General features: G+C 42.6%; 1 protein-coding gene across 6 annotated transcripts in view; it reads left to right on the forward strand.

Annotated features, from left to right (window-relative positions):
* The window catches only part of LOC146854878 (sodium- and chloride-dependent GABA transporter 2-like), a 1,159,405-nt gene that overhangs the window by 930,222 nt on the left and 203,057 nt on the right, over positions 1-26,126 (forward strand). For all 6 annotated transcript variants that reach the window (XM_085652286.1, XM_085652283.1, XM_085652284.1 and 3 more), the window contains one exon: positions 19,436-19,539. In XM_085652286.1, the coding sequence (XP_085508412.1) occupies positions 19,436-19,539 (104 nt within the window). The remainder of the gene's footprint in view (positions 1-19,435; positions 19,540-26,126) is intronic.

The raw sequence follows: 26,126 nt of genomic DNA on the forward strand, positions 1-26,126 counted from the left end.
TCGTGAGATATTTCTCCCCGAGCACGCAAACAACAACTGTGAACAGGAAAAAAGCATCGCGAACAAGCAATTCCGCGTGTTCGCGGAATTTTTACATGTTCGCGGAGATTTTTTACCGTTTCGCGGAGATTTGCGTAACGCGATTACGCAAATTCCGCCCACCCCTACTCTTTTGTCTCTGGTGGCCATCTTGGGAGACTTGTTATGAAGTTTCCTAATTTCCTCATTTACTGCAGTCTCCTCAGTAGGCATACTGTCAGTTTTTTACTTTGATTCAATGAAGAAGGCATTCAGATGTGTCACACATTTGCCATAAATTCAGAATGTTAGCACTCTAGTTGCTCATTAGATCACTGTAGTAAAGCTACTGCTCACCAGGGTAGTCTGCTGCTGGTATTGAAAGTGCAACAGACAGAGTAAATCCACAGTCGCACGCACATACACTCATCATACGCTAGGGCCCATCACACTAAAATTCACACTATTACTCTATCCACACTGAATATAGGAGAGAAAACCTAAACCAATCTGCATCTACAATGAGGTCAATGCGACCTTAAAGACATTGTCCTGAGTCATGATTTAAAACATAAGAAATACATTTGGAACTCAATAAATGACAAAGAAATAACCACCCGACACTGGAATTCAAACAAATGCTTATTTATCTAAATTAGTTCAAAAGAAAAGTCAATCATTAGCAAATCATTATTCTCATAGTTACCTATTCTTGCTAAATGGGTCAGGACAGGTCTCTCGGTAAAGTCTCTCGAGCTGCCGTCCTCAGCATAGGTTCAGGAAGAAGTCATAACCGCAAGGAACGCAATGAATGTAATGAGCGCAATGAACACGGACCCTCTCTAGTCTAGCATATTTATAAGAAAAATGACAAAATAAAAGTTACAAACAAACTTTGAATATCCGTTGAGCCGCTGAGCAGAGCGAGCAGGAAAGGATGTCACTTGGTTACATTTAGAAAACCTCCGCTCAGGAAAAATCACAAAAATAAAAAACACGGATGAAGGAAACTCGAGTTTGCAAATGTTACTTTCGTGAATGCTCTTCCTTGGTATCATAGCAGAGCCACCGCAGACTGGTCATTGTTCATTGTGGCCTTATCGTTCTCCAAGGACAATTGGAATCATTCCCAGAGCTACTGTCCTCACGGAAACTTTCTACTCAGGCAGAGGCTGTGGTCAGGTGACTTTCAACCATGTTCAGCAAGGCCTCTCGTCAAAATTCAATCACTCGAGCGCAGGCTGTAAATGGCAGCCATCTTGTTTAGGCCAAAACGGACCATCTTAATTAAAAGAAACACAAAACAACGTTACCACATCATAATGATTGCACAGTGTTAATCCCCACTAATACCCTTATGTGTATGTAATTATCTAGCCTTCTGCAACACAATAAAGCATTAGCACACGTTATTTTAAAAGCACAAACTCGAAACAAATAACACTTTTGCGATACTCATTTAATTAAGTTGCGCATATTATTAAGCCACATATATGCATTCCCACGTGTAGTTTTCTCTCATTAGTAGTGTTGATTAATCTGGACATTTAACAAAACAAGCTATTAATTAATGATTTCAAATTAGTAATTTTAATCATAACATATAGACAAAACTGGAGCTTAAAACTCGATAAATTTTCAACAGAAAACTCTGCTCCAGCAATCCCCCCTTTGGTGATATCTTATCACCACAAAAACCAACCCAAAAAAAAAATGTAGTCCCAATTTTTAGGAGAAATTGAAAATGTCTTTTATGACACAACATTAAACACCAGACTCTCTCACATCATCCCTCTTCGACTCCAAGTACACACTCTCCCTCAATTCTTCTAATTCTATTTCTTGTGGGTCTCTCCTTGACCTCTTTTGTTTCTTTTCAACATTTCCTCTAATTATTCTCTTTTTCCCTCCCCTGTTTTTACAACACAAACACCCCAATCTTAATATCAATAAAGCAACAACTACACATGTCAATGGAAATAATATTTTACCAATAATGGTACTACCTATTTTAGCAATAAAACTCTTGACAGCAACTATCTTATTAGCTATTTTAGTCCAGATACTTTCAGCTTCCAGTGGTACTAATTCTTCATGCAAATCAGTAATATTTTTGATATAGACCTTTAGATCTTTGCTTTCGTCAGGAATGTAAGTGCAACAATGTTGAACTTTCAGCATTCCGCAGACTCCACCCTCCTTGGCTAATAGAATATCAAGGGCAAGTCGATTTTGCATAGACATGGCACGTACGGCAATCATCTCCGTATTTACCAAAAGAAACCCTCCAGCGGTACTTGTCGATAAGCGATCCACCACTGTTGACAGTTTCCGAATTCCATATGCATTTAAAGAAATTCCCACTGCTGGAATTAAAGCTCCAAAAATGTCACCCACAATTTCTGACCAAGATTCCCTCTTAAAACGTGTTAGTAAATTAATGTGTTCTACATCTTCTATCCTATCTATATGGAAAATCTTTGGAAAGACCAGGCCCACATAACACGTGCCATACCAATGGTCAGGCAACTTGTAATAAGCCTTGTTCCCACAAACATAGTACACTCCTGGGGAAACTGGATCTTCTCCACCTTTAAAACCCCATCCTGTTGCAATGAAGTATGTATCATGACACTCACTAGTCCCAACAAAATAGCTATCATATTGGGATCTCTTTCTGGTAATGCATAGTTTACCCTTCTGTGGTGCATCTAAAGCCAAAGTTGTTGGACTGACCCCATTCCTCAATTCCTTTCCCATCTCAATATCCCAAATTGTCTCACTCACTTTATATTTCCCTGCCTTCTCATGCATGCTCATTCTCCTTTCCTCTACCATGTTTAGGAAAGCCTTCTCCTCTTCTTTCAGACTGCAAGTTAAATTGTTTCTAAAAATGTAATCTAATGTTAATTCTTCTTTCTCAACAAAAATCTCACCAAAAATGTTAGCTTCTTTAGCTGGATTCAGCCTTTTGTTCATAGGCAATTGCCCAAAATTGTTATCTTTGTTAGACATTTCATAATCTATTTTACCTAACAAATAAAAAACACTACTTAACACACTACATGAAATTCCATACGTAGCTGGTAAATGGTGATAAGTAACACCCTCTGAAACGGATGCAGGTAATTGCATACATACGTAGCAATCCCTAACTTCCATTGTCTTTACGTATTCATACAACAACTTTGAAAAAACATTGCTAGAAAAATCATTAATTGACCTATCTTTATGTATGTAAATGTTATTAATTCTAATTGGAACTACTTTTTGTGAACTCTTCTCTACATTGGTCACATTCTCAGTATGTATTCCAAAAGTGTCTATTGTAACTCTAAAAGTAACTAATAAAGCCAGTACACCCCATAATAGCATTAATAATCCAGTACAGCAGCAGCACATTTTACACCATCTTTTCAAAAAGGCACATCTACTTTGATTATTCTCTGTGTTAGCCATTTTACTACTTTGGAAGTGTCTTTTGACTTAGCCTCTTCTACCCCACTACTAAGTTTTAGAACTCTAGATTATTTCACAAAGCTAATTTCAGATTTTCTCTTTTCACTTTTCTCCAAGTGACTCCTTTAGTTCACTCAATTTGGATTTTCATCACTTTTCACTTCTTCTTCAGCAACATCAAATTGTATCAGATCATCAACAACATCCTGTGCATCCGACTCTTCTCCAATGTCAGTCAGGATTACTTTCAGGATTCCAACAGTTTTCTCCTCAACCACTTCACGTATGGTCCCCTCTGGATTTCCTTGACTCTCTGCCTCTTCACCTTCAGACAGTGCCACATACGTCCATTCCGGTGACCTATACTTCTGGTTAGGTTTTCTGATTCTTTTGATCTCCTCTGGTTCTTTTGAGACCTTTTGTTTATCACTCTTTGCTTGATTCTGACTAGACACCTCGTTCACCTGTTCAGCTTTCGATGAATTTGCTCGTGTCAGTCTGTACCTTAATCTCTTTATCCTGTTAGGCCAAAGATCTCCTCTTACAACCCTCTTTGGTCTCACTTCTTTATTATTTCTTTCTCCGATCCAAGTTCTCTTTCTCAGAACTCGACCCTCTGATTTCTCATTTTCACTCTCATCTGATTCTGTCTCATTTGCCTCTTGTTCTTCAACAATTTTCTTTCGCTCCACAGTCTTTTCCACCACTGATTGAGAATTCCCTAATTCTGTCCCTCCTCGGGTCTCCAACACGCAATCTTCTTGCTGTCTACTTGTCCCTTCACCTAGCTTATCAGGAATGTTCTCTACACCTCCTCGGGGGTCTTCCGCAATCTGTCCCTCTCTATCTTCTTCTGACCCTGCTTCTTCAGGTGTAATCTCAAGTGGATTTTCAACCTCTTCATCTGATTCAGGTGTAATTTCTGCGGAACTGCTCTTTTCTCTTCTTTCTTCTCCACTGCTTGTTGGAACTTCAGGCACTCTTACAGAATCCGATCTCTCCTCTGAGACTCTCAATGTTTCTCTTGAAGCCTCTCTTGGAAAGAAAAAAGAATCACCTGACTCTCTTTCTCCTTCACCCCTTTCAGGATTCTTTTTTCTTCTCACTGGATCAGTTTCTGCATCATCACTGGAATCTTACTCTTCAAAATACTCCTTACCAGTCCCATCCTTTGGATTTGGAACTGTCAGAGTATGACTCGCATGCACCCAGTTTTTCACACCAGCACACTTTACTGCAGTTGTCGTAGTCAGAATAACTTGTCTTGGCCTTCCCCACCTTGGAACCAAGCAATTTCTTCTTCTGTGCACCTTAATCCTCACCCAGTCCCCTGGACTCAGATCATGGGCTTGCTTCTTCTCAAGTGTGGTAGCGTCTTCTCCAACCTGGTGAAACACAGAATGAACTGCGTCAGCCAGGCCTTTACAGTAATCCAAAATCATGTCATCAGTTATTGTCATCAACTTGTTGACAGGCACAAATGCATGTCTCATCGCACGTCCCATTAAGATTTCGTGCGGACTCCAACCTGTGGTTCTATCTGGAGTAGACCTAATAGTCATCAACACTAGAGGCAAGACAGCAGGCCATTTCATTCCAGTGGCTAAACACATTTTACCAATTCGGTTTTTTATTGTGCCATTCATCTGTTCAACGACGCCAGAAGCCTCTGGTCTGTATGCACAATGTAGCTTCTGCTGTATGCTCAATGCTTCACAAATTAAACCCATGAGCTCATTGTAGAAGTGTCCACCTCTGTCAGACTCAATTGTCACTGGGAACCCGTACCTAGGAATCAACTCTCTTAACAGTAACTTTGCAACTGTTATCCCATCATTCCTCCTAGTCGTATAGGCCTCCACCCATCTTGAGAACAAACAGACTACCACTAGAACATACCTCAATCTGTTCACTTGGGGCATTTCAATGAAATCTATTTGCATTCTGGTAAAAGGACCTCCTTCTCTGCCTATTGTTCCGAGACTCACCACTGTCTTTTTCCCAGTATTGAACTGCTGACAAATCAAAAATCTCTGACAGATGCTCTCTGCAATCAACCTGAGCTTTGCATTGTACCAGGTCTGCTTAAAAGACCTAATCATTGCATCCCTTCCCAGATGTCCCTGGCCATGATACATTCTTGCCATTGTCGACAGCATGGAGTTAGGCATGACTGGTCTACCATCTCTATAGATCCAAACATGATCTGTTTCTCTTGGGGCACAACCTGCCTTGATCCAATCTCTCATTTCCTCATCTCCTGCCTCATCCTGCAACTGTTTCACTTCATCCCACGTTTCTAGGACATTAGTAAACATCACAGAACAAAAAGACATTTCCCTTTCTCGTGCCCTATTAATCGAATGATTGTTCTTTGCACAATACTGTGCTATGTCATTGGCAAAACGATTACCAAGAGTAACAAAATCATCTCCTTGTCCATGAGCAGCACACTTCACAACTGCTAACTCTTTAGGCAGCTGTATCGCCTCAAGCAACTTTCCAATCACTTCAGCATTCTTTATTGGAGTCCCACTCGACGTCAAGAAACCTCTCTGAAGCCAAAGCTGGCCGAAATCATGAACGACTCCAAATCCGTACTGACTATCAGTCATAACAGTCACTCTCAGATTCTTCCCAATCTTGCAAGCTTTTGTCAATGCCACCAATTCAGCCACTTGAGCAGATCTCACTCCTTTCAAAGGCGAAGCTTCCATAACTTCTGAAACCTTGCACACCGCATATGCTGCACTCAGCACACCATCATCAGTTCTCAAACATGATCCATCCACAAACAACACATGATCACTCTCTGGCAATGGCAAATCTGTTATGTCTGGTCTTGGTTTCGTGCAGTAATCAAGCACATCCAAACAATCATGATCAAAATCATCTCCCACATTCACATTATCAGCATCTGGTAACAACGTTGCTGGATTCACATTCACACATCTCTCAAGAGTCACATTTGATGCTCCCAGAATGATTTTCTCATATTTAGTCAACCGACTATGTGACATGTACTGATTCCTGCTTCTTGTCAAAAGAATAGCCACATCATGAGGTACGAATACCCGTACAGGATATCCCATTATTATACCCTCACTCTGTTCCAAGCTTCTGCATGTTTATAAGAAAAATGACAAAATAAAAGTTACAAACAAACTTTGAATATCCGTTGAGCCGCTGAGCAGAGCGAGCAGGAAAGGATGTCACTTGGTTACATTTAGAAAACCTCCGCTCAGGAAAAATCACAAAAATAAAAAACACGGAAGAAGGAAACTCGAGTTTGCAAATGTTACTTTCGTGAATGCTCTTCCTTGGTATCATAGCAGAGCCACCGCAGACTGGTCATTGTTCATTGTGGCCTTATCGTTCTCCAAGGACAATTGGAATCATTCCCAGAGCTACTGTCCTCAAGGAAACTTTCTACTCAGGCAGAGGCTGTGGTCAGGTGACTTTCAACCATGTTCAGCAAGGCCTCTCGTCAAAATTCAATCACTCGAGCGCAGGCTGTAAATGGCAGCCATCTTGTTTAGGCCAAAACGGACCTTTTTAATTAAAAGAAACACAAAACAACGTTACCACATCATAATGATTGTACAGTGTTAATCCCCACTAATACCCTTATGTGTATGTAATTATCTAGCCTTCTGCAACACAATAAAGCATTAGCACACTTTATTTTAAAAGCACAAACTCGAAACAAATAACACTTTTGCGATACTCATTTAATTAAGTTGCGCATATTATTAAGCCACATATATGCATTCCCACGTGTAGTTTTCTCTCATTAGTAGTGTTGATTAATCTGGACATTTAACAAAACAAGCTATTAATTAATGATTTCAAATTAGTAATTTTAATCATAACATATAGACAAATCTGGAGCTTAAAACTCGATAAATTTTCAACAGAAAACTCTGCTCCAGCACATGTTTCAGTCTGCATGTCAGAAATCTTTAATGAAATAGAAGAGGATTTGAGAAGTCACTCAAAATGTGCCCTCATTTTTCTTTCTGCAGCACTAATCATACATTCTATGGCAAAATGAACCCTGTCATTTTGTTCCTTTTTAAATTAAATGTTTTATATGTTACCACTTTATTCCAATCAAGATGGCTTCAGGTGTGCCATACCTTTGTCATAAGTAAGACTGTTAGCGCTCTAGCTGTTCTTTGGAACACTCTGGGAAGCTGCAGTAGAACACAAAGGAATCAACTGACAGTCTCTGCCCTTGTTGGATGTACATGTTTTACTGAGAATGTCAGACTTCATTCTCACACGACTGAGAAAGATAATGTGAATTTACAGAAAATATGCTCTCAGTTTAGCTTATAGATCACCTTCCAAACCTCTGTGGGAAAAGCATGTGAAAATAGTTTTCTCTCAAAGATGATTCATGATATCCCAGCAGAAGGCTTTTTCACAAGGGAAAATCACCTTAGAACATACCACAATTCCTAAAATGTGTATGGTACCATCAACAAATGATTTATAATGTAACTAAAGTCTTAAAACATTCTATTAACTGCAATGCTTTTTAATGAGGTGCTATCATGTATATTGGTCCCAAGATGGCTGCCAACACTTCTTGGATGAAGTGCTGACAGCCAATCAGATCTCACAATGAGATGTGTGGTTAGGCTCCGCCCAGATATGTATATGATTTTACTTTTGATTTTCTCAGGAACTACTGAACGGATTTACACCATATATGCAAAAGGCACATGCCTGACCTGAGGACTACCTCTTTGCCAAATTTCAAGTAATTCTGTTCAGCCGTTCGGGCTGTACCTTCGACTAAAGGTCCTACGGGAAAATGCATGGGGAAAACTCGTTTTGGGACCCCCCTTTTTTCTCAGCCCCCGCTTGACGAATCACCCCGAGACTTTTAGGGTAGGAGCTGAGCGGAGCGCCCCATTAGTTTTGAAAATTTCACGAACATAAGTCAACCGGCGCCAAAGTTATTCAAAATAGAATTTTCAGATTTCATATGGGAACTCGGTCCTAACTATAACTATCTACTGGCGACCGCCAGTAGATAATATGTAGATAATATATATATATATATATATATATATATATATATATATATATATATATATATTACCTACTGGCAGTCGCCAGTAGGTAGTTATAGTTAGGACCTATTTTCCATAGGAAATCCGCAACATTCTATTCCCAATAAGTCTGGCGCCGGTTGATGAATCCTCGCGAAATTTTCCAAATATATATATTCATCAAAAACTTGTCCTTGAAAGAAACTGCACTCACATTCAGGTTCTCCTGTGACAGCAGACTCATCAATGCACCAGAAAATTCTCCTTCAGGCCTAACGCATTTTGGGCTCCCCGCCGTTGTTCACAGGCCAGTGCATGATGGAACAGCAGGAGCATGTCACAACAGTGAATACCATTTAAATAGTAATCCTGCCCTCTGTGGGCCACTGGTAAGTTGCAAAGCATACTGATAACCGTAGCCCTGCAAAACAATTATTCACCCTGTTAGTGGGTTTGATCCATCCAATCACAAATTACAAACAGTGTTTTTGCCCCAGTGGGCCTTCCTATGTCAAATTAACGGGTTTCGGGCGCCCCGCCCGTGTTCACAGGCCAGTGCAAGATGGAACAAGATGGAACTGCAGGAGCATGTCACAACATATGGATGGATATATATGTATACGTATGTGCATATATATGTATATATATATTCCTTCATCGACTTATAAATCAAGTTTGTGAATTATAGTTATTTTTTTTTTACAAATAGTTCTTTATTAATATTATTAAAGGCATACGCATGGAGCATACATTTTGAGTGTAGTGATAAGGATGTACAACGATTACAGATGCATTAAGGTGAAGATGCCAACAGTCAGTGTTGAGGAACAACTCTATATAACAATACAATGTACAATATATTCCCAATGTCCATCCAGAATGTCGTCCTCAGATAGCACAGTCTAACTAGCGGGTGCAATCTCTGTATGCACCATTTGTTATTAGCCCACTACCACTAATCTATAGATAGAAGCAGTATACCTCCACTGAGGCTAGTGCTTGTCCACCAGCAGGGGTAGGCCCTGGTGGCCTGGGGAAGGATGTTGGTGAAACGCATGGGGTGGTAACCTATCTGTGATAATCTACAGGGGGGTGTAACATACATGCACATGGCATGGAGGGGTGGGGGGAAGCTGGCGTTTGACGAGATTGTCCTGGAGGTGGAGGGATGTATTATCTCCCATGGAGGCCTGATGTCTGACTTAGCTGCGGGTTTTTCTAGGTAGGTGTCCCAGTTGTGGTGCATTTCTCTGGTGTATTAACAGTGTGCACCAAGCATGATCTCTGCAGTTGCCCCTTCGAGCAGGTCTTGTAGCAAAGAGCTGCTTTGAGGGGGCTTCTATTTCCAGGCCATGGCTATATATGCATAGTCCATCAACTGTAGCATAAGGAGTACTCATTAGTATTAGGCTTTCGCTCAGGACAATGCGCATTCATTTGCCCACCATTGGCAGTACCTCATGAATTGCACTGGTTACCTTAACTTTACCCAAACTTTACTTTGCCAGATACACATCAATAAGAATAGCGAGGGAGGAGCAACACACTCTGATGATCCAATACAATCTTAAATATGTGAAGTAATATATGAAACAGTTTTGGGAGTGCCAGTTTAAAGAAATTAAATGTGCAGTAAATAACAGCATAACATTCCAGCTACTGAGAAGGCCATATATTCCTGGCCACCTGCTGTTGCCTGCCAGCACACATGGGGCAGAGGCATGTCTGCCTGACTCCATCTGTGAGTTTTCCTTGACTGTTCGCACTTTCTCCTTTTTAGACAATAAAAGCTGTCTTGTGCTCTCAAAAACATATGTCAACTATTCCCTGATTTTCATGTTGTGTACTGCCTGGTTGTCTCTAATGCTCCTATTTAGTGCATCTGTTTCTCCCGATCTCATCTCAGACTTCTCCTCATCCTATCAATGCTTATACACAGACCCTGGCTTGATATATGATAAGTTACAGACAGAACAAACTGCTTTGATTATTTGTGTCTCTAAATATGTGCACGTATCAAGGCAAGTACAAAGAGCAAACAATTTAGTTTTTTCCTATTGGTCTTTTGCATGCATTTACACTTCTCACTACTAACTGAGCTGATTACCTGTGACACCTTTATACTATATGCAAACGTAGTACTATTTAGGAAGATATGAGCAAAGTCTGTAATAATAAAGGTTCTTTAGACCCTCTTGTGATAAGGAATGAAAGTGTTTGTGATCTTAAAATGCCGTCTCCAGGTTTAGAGTTCATAATCCTTAGCACAATGACTCCAATACTAGATACAAATTTAGAGACCAAGGGCCATATGTAGATAGCGAAATACCGGACGGTAACGGCCGAAAATCGGTAATTTTCCCGTTACCGACCGGTATTTAGCCCTTTCTAATGTAGGAGGCAGGTTTTAAAGATTCGGTAATTTACCGAATCGGTATTTTAAGGAATCGGTAAAATACCGAATCGGTAAATTACCGACTCCTTAAATCCTATGTAGGGAGCACTCAAGTGAGTGCTTTTTTGTTTTAAGGATTCGTTATTAACCACCAACAACAGGTTGGTGGTAAATACTGAATACCTTTTAAAAAGCAAATTTGCGCTTTTCTAGAAATGCCATGTGGCAGACATACATGCCCTTGTATGTGCGCCAAATGTGCACACATGCACGATTCAGGGGTGCAACAGGGTGTCAATGTGACACCCTGCCACCCTTGAATATGCTCCCCCTATTACCGAATCGGTATTTACCGAATCGGTAATAGTCAATGGCTTCCCATTCATTCCTATGGGCCTCCAGGCCCATAGGAATGAATAGGAAGGTATTCCTTATTACCGATTCGGTTAATACCGAGTCAGTAATACCGAATATTACCGAATAGGTAACATTTACCGATTTTTTTACCTACATTCTATTTACCGATTCTTAAATACCGAATCGGTAAAATTCGGTATTTAGGAATCGGTAAATAGAAATTACCTACATATGGCCCCAAATCATTACTCTTTAATGTCTAGCTAGAATAACTCTCTAAAAACATGGGCTTTGATAACTTTAAATAGGGACAACACAGTCAGTCTAACAAAATGTCCCATTTTAATAAAATGATCAACAATAATAAAGCTGACAGTGCAGTTCTGATATGTGCAGTTAACTATACGATTGCCGAGCAAGTAGCACTGTGAAACACCAGGAAGTTATACCCCTAGGTGGTCACCACCATTGCAAGTCTCAAGAGAGTCCCATGGTGATTTGGTTAACATAGGGGCATATTTACAAGCACCTATCGCCACCACAATGTCACTTTTAGTGACGTTGTTGTGCCTATAGGGGCTTTGCATTATGTACCAGGCAGCGTTAAGCCACTTAACGTGGCTTAACGCTGCCTTGTAAATAAGGCACCTTTGCGCTGTACTTAGCGTGAACGGGGAGGGCAATGGGTGTTGCGGTGGATGTTCCACCACAACACCCATTGATTTTGACGCTTCCCCCTATTTACAAGTGGGGCGTAAATATGAGGCAGCACCAAAATTAAGACCAGGGAAAACCAGGTCTTAAACAGGCGAAACGAGGAGAAATGCTTTATTTCTCCTCTTTTTTGCTGCTTCCATATGTGCTGCATTGTGCAGCACACATAGGAGCAGCAACTTGCCATTGTTTTTTTATGTGCAGGAAGTTAACCCTTCCTACACATAAACAATCCAAATAAAATGACATTTTGCAACTTCTTTGTGTGCTGCATTAAACAGCACACATAAAAGTTAGAAAACGTCGTTTAAAGATTGTTAATGTGCAGGAAGTGAAAACTTCCCGCACAAAAACCATCTTCCCCTCAGTGGAGACATCCTATGGTGCAAGGGTGCCTGCATTGGTGCTAGGGTGCTAAGTGGGGGGCCGGGGGAAGCACAAGGCTGCACCATATTGTTATAAATATGGTGCAGCCCTGCGTTTCTGAAGTGGCAGAGTGCGGCGTTAAGCCAGGAAGGCTAACTTCGATGTAAATATGCCCCATAGTTTTCTTGATTCCACTTGCATGGCTTCTTTAGCGTAAGCATTGCAGCCACATAGCCTCACACTCGTGGCGGAGGCACCACAGTCATTGTGGGGAACCTGCACTCATGGCGGGACCTCCAGAATGAGAAACTGCAATGCGGAGGTCCAGACACAAGTGCGCCACCCCCCCCCCCCCCTTGACTGCAGGGCCTCCACCCATGTGTGGATGCCCTTTGTGAATCAGGGCCTCAGCATACACAAGTGAGCGTGGACCACTGAACACACCAGGAGGGCTCTAGAGAACTTTTTTTAGCCATCTTGAAAATCATTAAACAATTCCAATGTATGGCGTTTGTAGTGTGGAAAAATATTTCCACTGCAATGGTGTTGTACCATTGGAGAAAATTCTGATTTCAAGTATAGTGTGGGGAGATCCTGAAATGTGGAAAACTCTAATAACATCCATGGAAAAATAGGATGAAACAGCACATGATTTATGAGTCAAACAAATATCACACGAACCACGATTTGCCAGTTTGTGATACAAAATAGCAAATCGGATACAATTCATGGGTTTCTGAAGGGGTTAAGAAAGTGAAAAAGACAGAGGGGGTGTGAGTGTAAAAGTTGGTAAAAAAGAGAGAGAGAGTGAGAAAAAAATGACAGTGGGTTAGAACCATAGGACTTGTAAGGGGGGATAGTGTTTCTTCCATTTTGCATCATTATGCTGTGTTGTCAGTTGTGTTTTTGAATTGATGTATCTTTATTGTGGTTTGGCAATGATATGTTTTAATGTTTTATTTTGTGCTATGTTTTTGGTATTGTCTAGAAGTACTGTTGAGATGTTATGGTGTCCTATTTCGCTGTTAATAAGCTGAGTTTGTGCGATTTTGCTGTAGTTTGGTTCAGTTTTGTTGTTACTTATATTACATCAATATGTTGTGTTGCCATATGTTATGTTATGTTAGCCTCATTTTATAACGGGCACAGATACTAAAAAAGTGTCCCGGCGCGGGAGCCAAATAGCCAAAGAAGAAGGCATGCTTAAGAACCACCGAGCACTCCTGCCCAAAAGGCATTTAGTGGAAGAGTAAAGTTTTTAATTGTTTTTTAAATAGCCTAGGATTATCCATGCTCCATAACTCAAAGGGCAAGGTGTTCCAATCCCTGGCCGCCTTCACCGAGAGAGAGCAGACACCTAGCCTCAACTGGCGGAACCTAGGGACCGCCGCGAGGCATTGACCCTTCGAGCGAAGCTGCTGGGAAGGCTCATAAAACACAAAACGCCTTCTGAGGTACAAAGGCCCAGTCTGATAGAGCGCACCATGTACCAAAACCAAGGCCTTAAACCGGACTCGCTGTTCAACCGGGAGCCAGTGGAGTGTACGAAGGTTCTGTCTGGCACTGGATCCAACTGGCAAGCCCAGTAACGTTCTAGCCGTTGTATTCTGTACGATCTGTAACCTTTTCAATTGGTAGGCCGGAAGTCCAAAATACATTGCATTAGCATAATCCAGCCTGGACAGAATAAGTGCCTGTGTAACCATTTCCTTGGCATCTTTAGGAAGTAGCGGCAGGAACTTCATAAGTCGTTTGAACATCCCAAAACACGCCCCGCCAGTTTGCTGATCTGGGTATTGAATCTCAAATCCTGGCCAAACCAGATCCCCAGGTTTTTTGCTGGATAGCCCGAGGCACTCGGAAGAGGAAAGCCAACAGGGCAAATCTCTTCCCTAAAATTAGAGGGAAAGGCCCCATAAAGAAGCACTTCCGATTTCTCCTCGTTACACTTTAATTGGGCCTTAGCTAGCCATTTAAAAACCTCTGCAAGGCATGTCCTGGCAATAGTAGGAGAGAAATCCGTTTTACTCCATGTAAAGAGGAGCTGGGTATCATCAGTGTAGACTATACTTTTCGCACTCAGCTCCTCAGCTAAATAAACCAAGGGAGTCATGTAAACATTAAAAAGAAGAGGGCTAAGTGTAGAACCCTGCGGGACCCCCGTATCCAAGGTGCGCGGGGTCGAAGAAAAAGGCAGCAACCACACTTGTTGCGATCTATTGGCAAGGAACGATTCGATCCACTTCCATACCTGCCCTAAGATGCCAATATGGGACAACCGTGCCAGAAGTTGTTGATGTGGCACAGTGTCAAATGCGGGCCGAGAGATCTAAAAGCACAAGTGCTGCTTTGCCGCCGGCATCCAGGCAGTCTATAATCGCCTCAGTCACCTCGACCAGAGCTGTCTCGGTACTATGAGCAGCTTTAAAACCTGACTGGGCAGGGTGGAGAGCCCCAGAGATCACAACAAACTCAGAGAGTTGTTTATGGGCAGCTTTCTCACAGATCTTAGCCACAGCCGGAAGAAGGGAAATAGGACGATAGGTGGCAGGACATACAGGGTCAAGAGAGGGTTTTTTCAATAATGGAAGGAGCTTTGCTTGCTTCCACTCAAATGGAATCGTGGCGGTCTGAAGAGACAGATTCACCATATTGTTAATTTCCGGGTTAACTGTATCAGCCACCGCTGCTAGAAGCCTAGCACGGCAAGGATCAGTAGGGGAGCCTGACTTCAGTGATTTAAGTATCGACAGAGTGTCGGAGAGGGATATAACCGAAAAAGTGGTCAAAAAAGGACCAACTATAATTGCCTTAGCCCCCATGGGAAACGGTTGTGTCACCAGAAGCTGGCTAGAGGGCCCCAACCCATCCTGAATGGATTTAATTTTATTGCAGAAAAAAGCTGAAAGTTTTTCACACCAGTCATTTGAGCCTGGTAGGGGCCTACATTCAGCTCTAGGATCCAGAAAACTCTGCACAATTGAGAAAATTTCTTTAGAGTTATTTTTAGATTGTGCAATACGCTCCACAAAGTAAACCCCCTTGGCCGTCTTTACCATAGCGTGGTATACTTTCTGAGCATTTCTAAGAGCTAATTTAGCTGGAGGACTATAAGCCTGTCTCCATGTCCGTTCCAACTTTTTACAGACAGATTTTCGCAACTTAAGTTCATTGGAGAACCAAGGTTGGGATGGCGACTTTCTAGCTCTTTTACGGTCAGGAGGAATGACAAATTTCTCCGCTGCAGCTGACAGCCAAAGCTTAAATCCATCTACAGCTTCAGAAAGATTCCCTGGCAAATCCAAACGGGTGTCAGCTAAAATCTTCCGAAATACCTCAGGTTCAATACGAGGGGGTGGTCTGCCCACTAGTACATTCGAGGAAACGGAGGATGATTGAGTAGACCAAGAAAAGGAATTAAAAAATGATCCGTCCAAGTAACAGGAAAAGGATCAGACACTAGTAAAGGGAAATTAGAACAGATCCCATCTATAATATGCCCTCCACTGTGTGTAGGGGTTTTGATCCACTGAGTTAATTGGGCAAAGTCCAATGATTCCAGAAAAGAAAATGTCTTAGGAGCTTCCCTACAATCGAGGTGAATATTAAGATCACCCAGCAAAATGTAGTTGGAATATTTTAGGGATCTCTGTGCAACAACTTCATCCAGCATCTTAAGAAATGAGCTGGGCGCCCCAGGGGGCCAATAGATTAGTGTGCCACCCAGCAAAAAGTGAGGGGAAATAGAGAGGGAAAAATCAAGAGCTTCACTTTTCACCACTTCCTGACAATTCAACTGTGTAAAAACCCAACATTCTCTATAGATCACCGCAACCCCACCCCCCCCCTTCCTATTTTTCGGTCCATCCTGGCAATTTTAAAGCCCATAGGAATGGCCACGGAGATAGTCGGGGCGGAGAACTCATTAAGCCAGGTTTCGGTAATAAATAAAAGATCAAGCCGACTATCAACCAAAAGCTCAAATATATCCAATGCGTGCTTAACCATGGAGCGAGCATTGATCAGGGCAGCATTAATAGTATAGACGGTCAAAGGGGGAGGAGAGATACGCAGGGGAAGGCTAAGGAAGTCCCCTAAAGGCACGAAACCAAACTTACAGCAGGGGCAGATCTTATCAATATTATCCAGCACTGACTACACATGACGACATCTAGTCAGGGACTCGGCAATAAGAAATAATTCTTCTCTATTCCACACCCTGCGCACAACATGCCCCTGGGCCGCACCGCGCGTCCTGACCGCGACCGAGGCGCGAACGGGCGCAGATGGGCTTGCCTTAAAAAGCGTCAATATAAAATCAAGGACGATCGAGGCAAACAGATAAGCCAAATGTCGAGTGTACAGAACCAAAGCCCCGGGGTGAAAAGCAACTTCCCTCTCACCTAGGCGATGGAGTTCGTGCAGCGCGCATGTTTTATAGAGAGTTCCCCTAATATCCCCAGGTGCTCAAGCACACCTGACCCAAGATGGCGGCTGAGCGAGACGTATGCCTTCCAGCTAGTGTCGGCTGCAATGAGAGTGCGGGTAAGCGGAACCAATTTCTAATGCTAGCACACTGTGGAAATACACCAACAATAAATTAAAATGGAATAAAAGAATTAAAAAGCGTCAGTATAAAATCAAGGACAATCGCAGGCAAACAGATAAGCCAAATGTCGAGTGTACAGAACCAAAGCCTCGGGGTGAAAAGCAACTTCCCTCTCACCTAGGCGATGGTGTTCGCGCAGCGCGCATGTTTTATAGAGAGTTCCCCTAATACCCCAGGTGCTCAAGCACGCCAGACCCAAGATGGCGACTGAGCGAGACGTATGCCTTCCAGCTAGTGTCGGCTGCAATGAGAGTGCGGGTAAGCGGAACCAATTTCTAATGCTAGCACACTGTGGAAATACACCAACAATAAATTAAAATGGAGTAAAAGAATTAAAAAGCGTCAGTATAAAATCAAGGACGATCGCAGGCAAACAGATAATCCAAATGTCGAGTGTACAGAACCAAAGCCCCGGGGTGAAAAGCAACTTCCCTCTCACCTAGGCCATATTGTGCTCCTGCTATATTAGTTTGACATTGATGTTTTTATTGTGTTGTCCTCTATCCCATGGAATACTTGATTACACTCATGGACTCTCCCCACAAAAGTCAGGAGGAGCCAACTGTTGTACACTTGGTATCGATCTCTTTAGATGTATTTATGGTATTATCATCAGTGGAATATTACATTGTAACTGTTAGATTATTCCACTCTCTCTGGCAAGTCTCACCTTTTTCCTCAGCTATAGACTGCCACCACAGAACAAAATCTTTCAAAATGCTCCTGAAAGGAGACCAGCTCGATTATGTTGGGTCATCCTAATCTTTATTTTCTAGAGAGGCTTTAATACTCTGGCAGATTAAATAAATGTAGTACTACGTCTCTCATTGCTAGCCTTAACCACTCAACTGCTGAGGTTACCTCTGCTTGGATGTTGGGGCACTTTGCACTTAAACCTTCATAACAAAACTTTTACAAAAGGTACCCAGGCCAAATTTGCATCATGTGCTTTCCACATGAGAACCAAGAAAAGTGCCAAAATATTGCAAAATATTTTTTTTAAAAAAGGGAAAACAGGAGTGTGCAAGAAATTGTATTTTTTCCATAAAAAACTGCTCCGCTATGATCAGCCTCCTCCCAGCTTACAGGAAAAAGCAACTTTCCCCCCAAAAAATCTTTTTATGCTAAATGGTTCCCCAATTTTCCTACGTTTGTAACCTCATTTGCATTTTGTGGTGGGAACAGAGGGGACATATATTGGTGAACCCAAAAAGCTATACATTTTGAAACATTGGCAAAAATTCAGAATTCAGCAAAGGGTGATTTGGGTGAATGAATGAACATGTGAATGAACAAAAGCAACCCCAGACACGTGTTTCACTGTTATGATAGCTAAACACGTGTCAGGGGTTGTTTTAAGTAATTCCAGGCTCCATGGTCATTTACCAATCCAAAGCTGTAATACTGTGTCTGGAATGGTAAAACACTTTCGTCATTTCACCGCTCCGCATGGATGTTACTGTGTTAATGCTATGCTTAAAGACTTTGCCGCAGAAATGGCAAAATACTTTGTACTTTTCTAGCTCGCACTTACACACCCACTCTCAAAGGTAGACATTATAGTTAGAGAATAACTCACTGAAAAAAATGATGGTTACAGAGTTGTTATAATTAGGAAATAGATTTTTTAAAAACCTTTGAAATTCACTAAAAAAACAAAGGTAACAGGGATGTTATAGTTAGGCTCAGATTTCACTTGTACAAAATCATAGAAATTCAGCAGTTATAGTTACCTGAGCTAACTATAACTTACATCCTTAATGCACTGCTTTTGACCTCACATATCATATCACTCATGACAAGTGAGTACTTATGTGTCAAAATATGTCAGATTGCAATCAAAGTGCAAGGCAAAAGTAAAGCTCCTTGTAGGCATGCACAAAAAAGTCAGCATTGGCAGAGATCCATTTATGCCAACCACAGCCCCTAAGCACAAAATGCCCATGAGGCACCTGCACTCTGATCTCACAGCTGACCTGAAAGTAATACTGAGCTGTAATAACATCCTTAAAACTGCAGAGTTGGGTGAAAATGTAAGGAGATTAAGATGAATGACCTGACTAAATATGTCAGATTACTTTGAGCCCCATATAGACTTGAAACTGACTTCTATAGGGCAGGAATCGGTTTCGAGATCTGTGAGAGACCAAAGCATCATTCCACCTATACCAGAATTATTTAATTGCAAAAGGGGAAAATGTGAGTGATCATTTTCAATGAAATCACTTTCAGTTTAACACCCTGCCCTGATTTTCTACTGCATCTGCCTAACTATTTAATGTGGGGAAACTTCATCATTTTTAAGAATCCTTTTTTGGTTATTATTAAGTGATCACAAAGAATTACTTTAAAATCGTTGAAGTACAAGCACAATTCGTGTATTGAAGTATGTTTTAATAAAAGGAAGCCAGCAACCATGATGTTTGATTTCTTGGTTTCATCTCACACCTGCAGGTATGGTTGGATGCTGGAACACAGATATTTTTCTCATGTACCCTATGCATCGGCTGTCTTACAGCTTTGGGAAGTTATAATAAGTACAACAATGACTGTTACAGGTAAGGATATTACAGGATTGTCTCTTAGCAGATTGATTATGCACTGAAACAATACTCTTATATCCCACACCAACAGAAGGAACATCTCTACATTAGGGCCAGTGAATATATGTGATTATGTGACTGAAGTGTATATGGATAATTATAGATGTTGCTATTCACAATTGTGTGCATAATTTACAGATTTCTGAATAAAAGCTGTTTCTAGCTCAAATGGATCAAAGGTTAAACAAGCATTGGAATGCCATAAATTTCACATGTGCTGCAAGCCTTTTATCTTTGACTTCTTTTGTTTATCTTTGACTTCTTTTGTTTGTCATTGTTTTGGTTTTTGTAGAGATTTATCGGGGGAGGAGCTATCAGATTCTCGCCATCTCCCATTGTCATAGTCCCTAGTACTGAAAAGATCTTCTTTGTGTGTCAATCAGGGGTGGGCGGAATTTGCGAAATCCACTTTCGCAAATAATCGCAAAAATGTTAAAAATTATCGCAAACACGCGGAAATATCGCGAAGATGCGGAAGTTTTTTTCCTGCATGTTCGCGAGATTTTCTGCATGGTTGCGGCTCGCCAACTTACCCATGAGGTTGCTCGCGGGCGCGGCCATCTTGTTTTCAGTTGTCTCGCGGTGCATGATCGCGAGAAGAAAGACGTGATCTTGCGACGCATGACAACACTGCGGGCACGAACTGTCGCGAGACAGCGCAAATGGCTAAAAACAATACAACATCTCATGGAGAACGCGACAGGATCAAGAAAACTTGTCGGCGAACGCATGGATTCAGGTAAGGCGATCGCGCGCACGCGAGAATGTATTATTTTACAGCGCGAGCAAGAACCAAATTATCGCAAAGCTGAGGAATGCGGAAATTTTGACATTTTCGCGCTTTCCGCGGAACGCAAAAATGTCAAATTATCGCAATTTCCGCGAACGGAACAAAATTTTAGCCCAGGCCTAGTGTCAATGTGCTTCTTGTGAAAGAGAACAAAATACTATCACACCCAATTAGGTTAGCCAGAGGCTGAAGTGGCTACCTTCCTGCACAAAGCTATTCTTGGAGGCTTATTCTTCTTTGTATGTGGGCTGTAGAATGCAATACATTTTTTGTACATCTCTGAATTCATTGGTACCTGTACTGGTATGTGATTCAGAGGGCATTTTCTATGCAGAGACTCTCATTGACCTTGGATTGCTCTTACCTGTTGGTGGGGCACTAGGCCCAGCCACATAAGTGGGAAAGTGTTTTTTATTGGGACAAGTGAGAGAACACTGGGCGGTAGGACTTTCTGGGATCCCTGTGCTTTGCAGAAGTTTAGGTCACAGAAATGGAAGAAAAAGTTCTGATTTTCAGCTTAGTTTGTGGGACATTGTGGGTAAGGAAATGTTGTAGGAGCCACAAGAGACACACCATTATGGACTGCCTTGGGTGTCCAGTTTTCAGAAATGCCTGGTTTTGGTAAGTTTTCCTAGGTAGCAGCTGGCCCGAGCCCAAAACATACAGTCATTTAGCACAGAAGTAGGATGATATTGGGACTTAGTTCTACTTTGCTACACATATGTAAAACAACATCCAAAATAATCAAATTGTTGCCTCTGAACAAAGGAATGGGAAAGCTGTAGTCACCCGAAGGGGGGAGTTATAAAGACTCTACTATCCATTCTGGAAAGGGAGTATTGGCTCACTGTCAGAGAAGGTCACCCTAGCCTTTTCTTTGTTTTGGACCCATGATGAAATCCTTGGCGTCCTTGCACTCTGTTCCAACCCCAGAACAGGTACATCAGTCTTTCTACCCCCGGAGGTGAGTTAAGGGTGTTGAACCAAAATTTGCCTTGGCAGTCAGAAAGCCCACACGACATGAGGGGAAAATGGGACCCAAAAAACAAAACAGGGGGTTGGTCACCCAGGCTTTGTGCTATGCCCTGTTCCAGAATGGGTGCAGCAGACCTTCTCTCCCCTCCCCATGGGGAAGACTGAATTTTTTTTCACAATATCTGCCCCAGGGACAGGACGGCCGCTAGACTCCAGGATAAAAAAATGGGGTGGGCGGCTCTCCTAGTCATTGTGTTGTGATCCCATCCCAGAAGAGGTGGGTCAGTCTTTCTGCCTCTTCGAGGGTGGATTGTGGAAATTTACCCTAAATCTGCTCCCCCGGATAGAAAGGCCACTGGACACCAGGATAAAAAATGTTCTCCACCCCAAAAAAGTGGAGTGGTGCAGCTGACCCAGGCACTGTGCCACACTCCCATCCTAGAACAGTTGTAACTGCATTTCTGCCCCACACACAGGGTGGAATTTAGGATGTTTACCCAGAATCTGTCCCCTGGGGACAGAGGAGCCACTGGACACCAGGGGAAAATAAAAAAGGGGTTAGGGCAGCTCTCCTAGTCATCATGCCATGATTCCACCCCAGAAGAATCAGTTTTTCTGTCCCCTCCCACCCACCCCCCCCTCCCGGCATGAATTGAGGTGGTTTACCTAAAATTTGCTCAGAGGGGACAGACAACAGAGGAAATATAGGCTCAAAAAATAAAAAAAAGGGATCTAGGTAGGTCACTCAGGCAGTGCGCCATATCTGCCCCTGGGGACAGAAAGACCACTAGGCACCAAGGAACAGAAAAGTCACTAGACACCAGAGGAAAATATTCCTGAAAATAAAACAGGGGGTGGGGTGACTCACCCAAGCACATCATGTTGTCCTCCCACCCCCATGCCAGGTGCTTTAGATTTTCTGCCCCCGGGCGTGGACTGAGGGTGTTTACCCAAAATCTGCCCCAAGGGACAAAAAGGCCAGTAGACACCAAAGGCAAAAAAGGCCCATAAATATAAATGAGGGCAGCTCACCCAAGCATCTTGCCGTACCCCACTCCAAGACAGGTGCATCATATTTTCTGTGTCCCACCACCCAGGGTGGATGGTTTGAGGGTGATTATCTCAAATCTGCCTCAGGGGAACAGAAAGGCCACCAGACACGGGGCAAAAAATGAATCCCCCAAAAAGTTTTAAAAGGGTCTGGGTGGCTCACAAACACATCACATCTTGACCCTAGTCCAGAATGGGCACAACAGTTCTTCTGAGCCCTGGTGCAGGTAATCCAACTCCTTTTTTAAATGCCACATATAAAACTCCCAGGTGTCTAGTGGGCTTTCTGCCTCTCGCGGGGGCAGGGGGGTGAGGCAGATCGGTGATAAAGACCTTCTGTCTACCTAGTGGGGGGCAGGAACACAGTCAGGGTAATTTTGGGAGTGGGGGCTCGGCCCAGAGTCTGAAAAGGCCACCTGGTCCTTGCAACAATAGAAACAAATTACATTTCCCTTATGTCTAGAGAGATTTCGTCCCCCCTCCCAACAGGGCCAGCAGATTGGAGGTAAAAATCTCCTATCTTCCTCGGGGAGTAAAAAGACAGTTGGTGTGATTTTGGGGTTGGGTGCTCTGCCCAATGTCAGAGCAGGCTGATCCCACCACTGACAGCAATAACAAATGAATCTCCCTCGTGTCCAGTGGACCACTTCAAGGGGGGCAGATTTGAGGTAAAGACTTCCTATCTACCTCCAGGCTGGGCAGAAAGACTGTTTGTGTAGTTTGTGGGGTGGAGGCTTGGCATGATACCTGGGTGGGCCACCCTCACCCCTTTTTATTGTTAAGAAACACTCCCTGGTGTCTAGTGGGCTTTCTGCCCCCCAAGGGCAGATTGGAGGTAATGACCCCTTATTTAAAAGACTTTTATAGATGGATGGACAGGGGGTACATAAGCCCATTTTTATGGTGGTGCTCCCATCCTCCAAATACACTCCCTTGTGTCTAATGGGTGGATCCCTGCTTGGGAACCATCCTTCTGTGGTCCTCCTCAAGCAGAGATTCAATAGGGAGGGATACCATGTGAAAGGTGAGGTTCTTCGCTTTCCATCAATACCTTCCCCATTCAAGTCAGTTATCAGGGGGCTGGGATATGCCTCAAGTACTTATGCAGTAAAAGTGAAAGTGAAAGGAGCCAATCAACCATTAACTTTCACTTTCATTGATATGATGGCAGTTTACCAACCTGAAACCAAATTGACTTGGGCTGTTGGGGATATTCTTCCCAGCAGCTTAAACTGAAACTAAAAAAAGGAAACCCTACTGGTTTGATCACGAAGAAGATTTCCTGTCTTTAGGGCTAGGACATACTGGAGCCATTAATAGCACCTGAGCTATGGACGTCTCCAGCACGTCCATAGCATGCTCGAGGATAAGCATGCCCAGGTCATCGGGGAGGTCACCAAGGTTTCCTGTTCATCACTTGGTTTTTTTCCAACAGTAAGCGCAGGCTCAAAAATATGCCAGACGCACTAAATGTGAACAGAGCAGCCTGTTTAGTGAAACAGGGAAGAAACTGTGAGCTCTGATTGTCACTGGCACAATACCATGGACGAAGGACTTAAAAAACAAAAAAGCACGTTTTGTCTCTGTGTGTCCATGTGAAAAAAAGCATGCATTGCAGGAGTAGTTCTTGGCAATGAAGTGGGCTACTTATTGTGCAGATGTGCACATTGTGAAAAAGAATAATGCCTTTACTTCCTGTCAGGTAAGCTGATGGCTGAAGTGGGCTGACCCTGTGACCCATGTTGTTTGCTATGGCGGCCGGAAACAAACTAAGAATGACACCACAGCAGACCAATGACTAAAGAGGGCTGACTGAAATCCCATGTGACTATGTATAGTAATGCACAGTATATGTTGGACTTGTCCTTTCCGCAGGGTCAGCCCCAAACTTGTTGCCTTCACCCTCATGTTTTCTGATCCTTTTTTTATTGGCTTTTAGAACTATGTACACTTTACTACTGCTAATCATTTTAAAAGTGCTTGTGCTCTCTCCCGTATGGTGAAATAGGCCTACTCCCAATTGTCTCATTTAATTTACTTGTAAGCCCCTAATAAAGTGGTTCTACAATTACCTAAGGCCTGTAAATTAAATCACACTAGCCGGCCGGCAGCAGTCATTGTGCCACCCACTAACATAGCCTTTTCAAACTTTTCTCGGCCTGCCATTGCAGTCTGTGTGCAGTTTTAAGCTGCCTTTTTGACATGGCTATATAAACTTTTGCCAGACCGAAACCTTCCTTTTTAGTACATATAAGTGACAGGGTGCAGTGTATTTAAAAAGTTGATATGTACTTTTAAGTTTAACCTGTGCTGCTAGTTAGTTAGTTTTTTGCTACTGCAAGGCCAACCTCTTCCATTGGATAACATTGAGTTACCTCATAACATTTGATAATTGATAACTTGTGTGTGGGAAGATGTAAAAATGTCATGTTTGGTCTCTTAAGACTTGTAATTTAAGATCCTCTTTAATGGTAAAGTAGGATTTTAAGTAGGCCTGTACAGACTTTGTGGACTCATGCTACACAGAGCTCCGCAAAGTGTCAAGAAAACTCAGTTGCACTAGGAGGAGTACTGTGAGCTGCGGAGTCCGGTACGTTGCTGTGTTCGATCTGATTTTTAGCACCAGGAGTTTCTCCCGTGCTGTAAAATCAGCATAAATGGCATCAGGCGGAGAGCCAGAGGGCTTTTTTCTTTCTGCTTTCTCAACGTGAGTGGTAGCTACCTGCTGCGACCGCCCACATTCAGAAATCTCACTGGGAGGTGGTCTAGCGTGCGATTTCTCATGCTCACCAACTTAGCGTAGGCGAGCCGTGTGAGAGAAATAACTGCATTGATTCATGGAGTTTTTCGGCACTCTGCGTGGAGCGCAGAGTGGACATAATTCTACAAACCCCACCGGCGGAGCAGAATTCTTCACCCGCCCTTAATTTTAGGTCACAATTCTGTAAGTGCTACTTTTAGAAAGGTAGCATTTGTTTTGTTCTAACCATTTGGTGCCTACAGCCTGTGTCCTGGATCACATGGCAAGGTGTATTTGGAAGTTGACATTTTTGTATTCCTCCTAAACAATATCACAAAGTGGGAGTGGATGACGGTAGGATGGGCCATCCTGACAATATGGGTGGGGGGTGGAGCTGTCTGCTACCACATTTGCACTTCAATAGGGACTGCCTCAAATACCTTCACACTAGCCTTTTGTCACCCCAGACATCTTAGGGCCTGGACAGGGGAAGGAAGGAATTCCAGTGCCAGAATATTCTTCCAGCTCAAAGTTGGCACTGAGTATAAATATTGGAACCTGAGACCAACTCTCCAGAACACTCCTGGACCTGCAGACTCTACAAGAAGAAGGACTGCTCAGTTGCCTGACGACTGCCCCACTGACTTTGATTCTAGCAGCAGCAGCCCGTTTTTAAGAGTAAAGGGGCACCACCCTTCCACCTTTTGGCAGACATGAAGAGTGTCTGTTAGGCTGAGCAATAGTCAGCCTGACAGGTACTCTTTATGTTCAGGTCAGGCTGTCAGGCCCTAATCATAGTCCTAGCTTTTACTTAATACTCAACAATATAAATTACCTCATAAGTGCAGATGATATTATGACCACAGATGTCTTTGTGACAACAATATCATGCCTCTGATAATTTTGCAGGATACTGTTTTATGACCAGAGTATATGCCACATTACACCACATAATTTACCTTTTCCTGACAAACACAGCATACGTCG

Source organism: Triturus cristatus, chromosome 4_1 (assembly GCF_964204655.1).
Source record: "Triturus cristatus chromosome 4_1, aTriCri1.1, whole genome shotgun sequence".
NCBI lineage: Eukaryota > Metazoa > Chordata > Amphibia > Caudata > Salamandridae > Triturus > Triturus cristatus.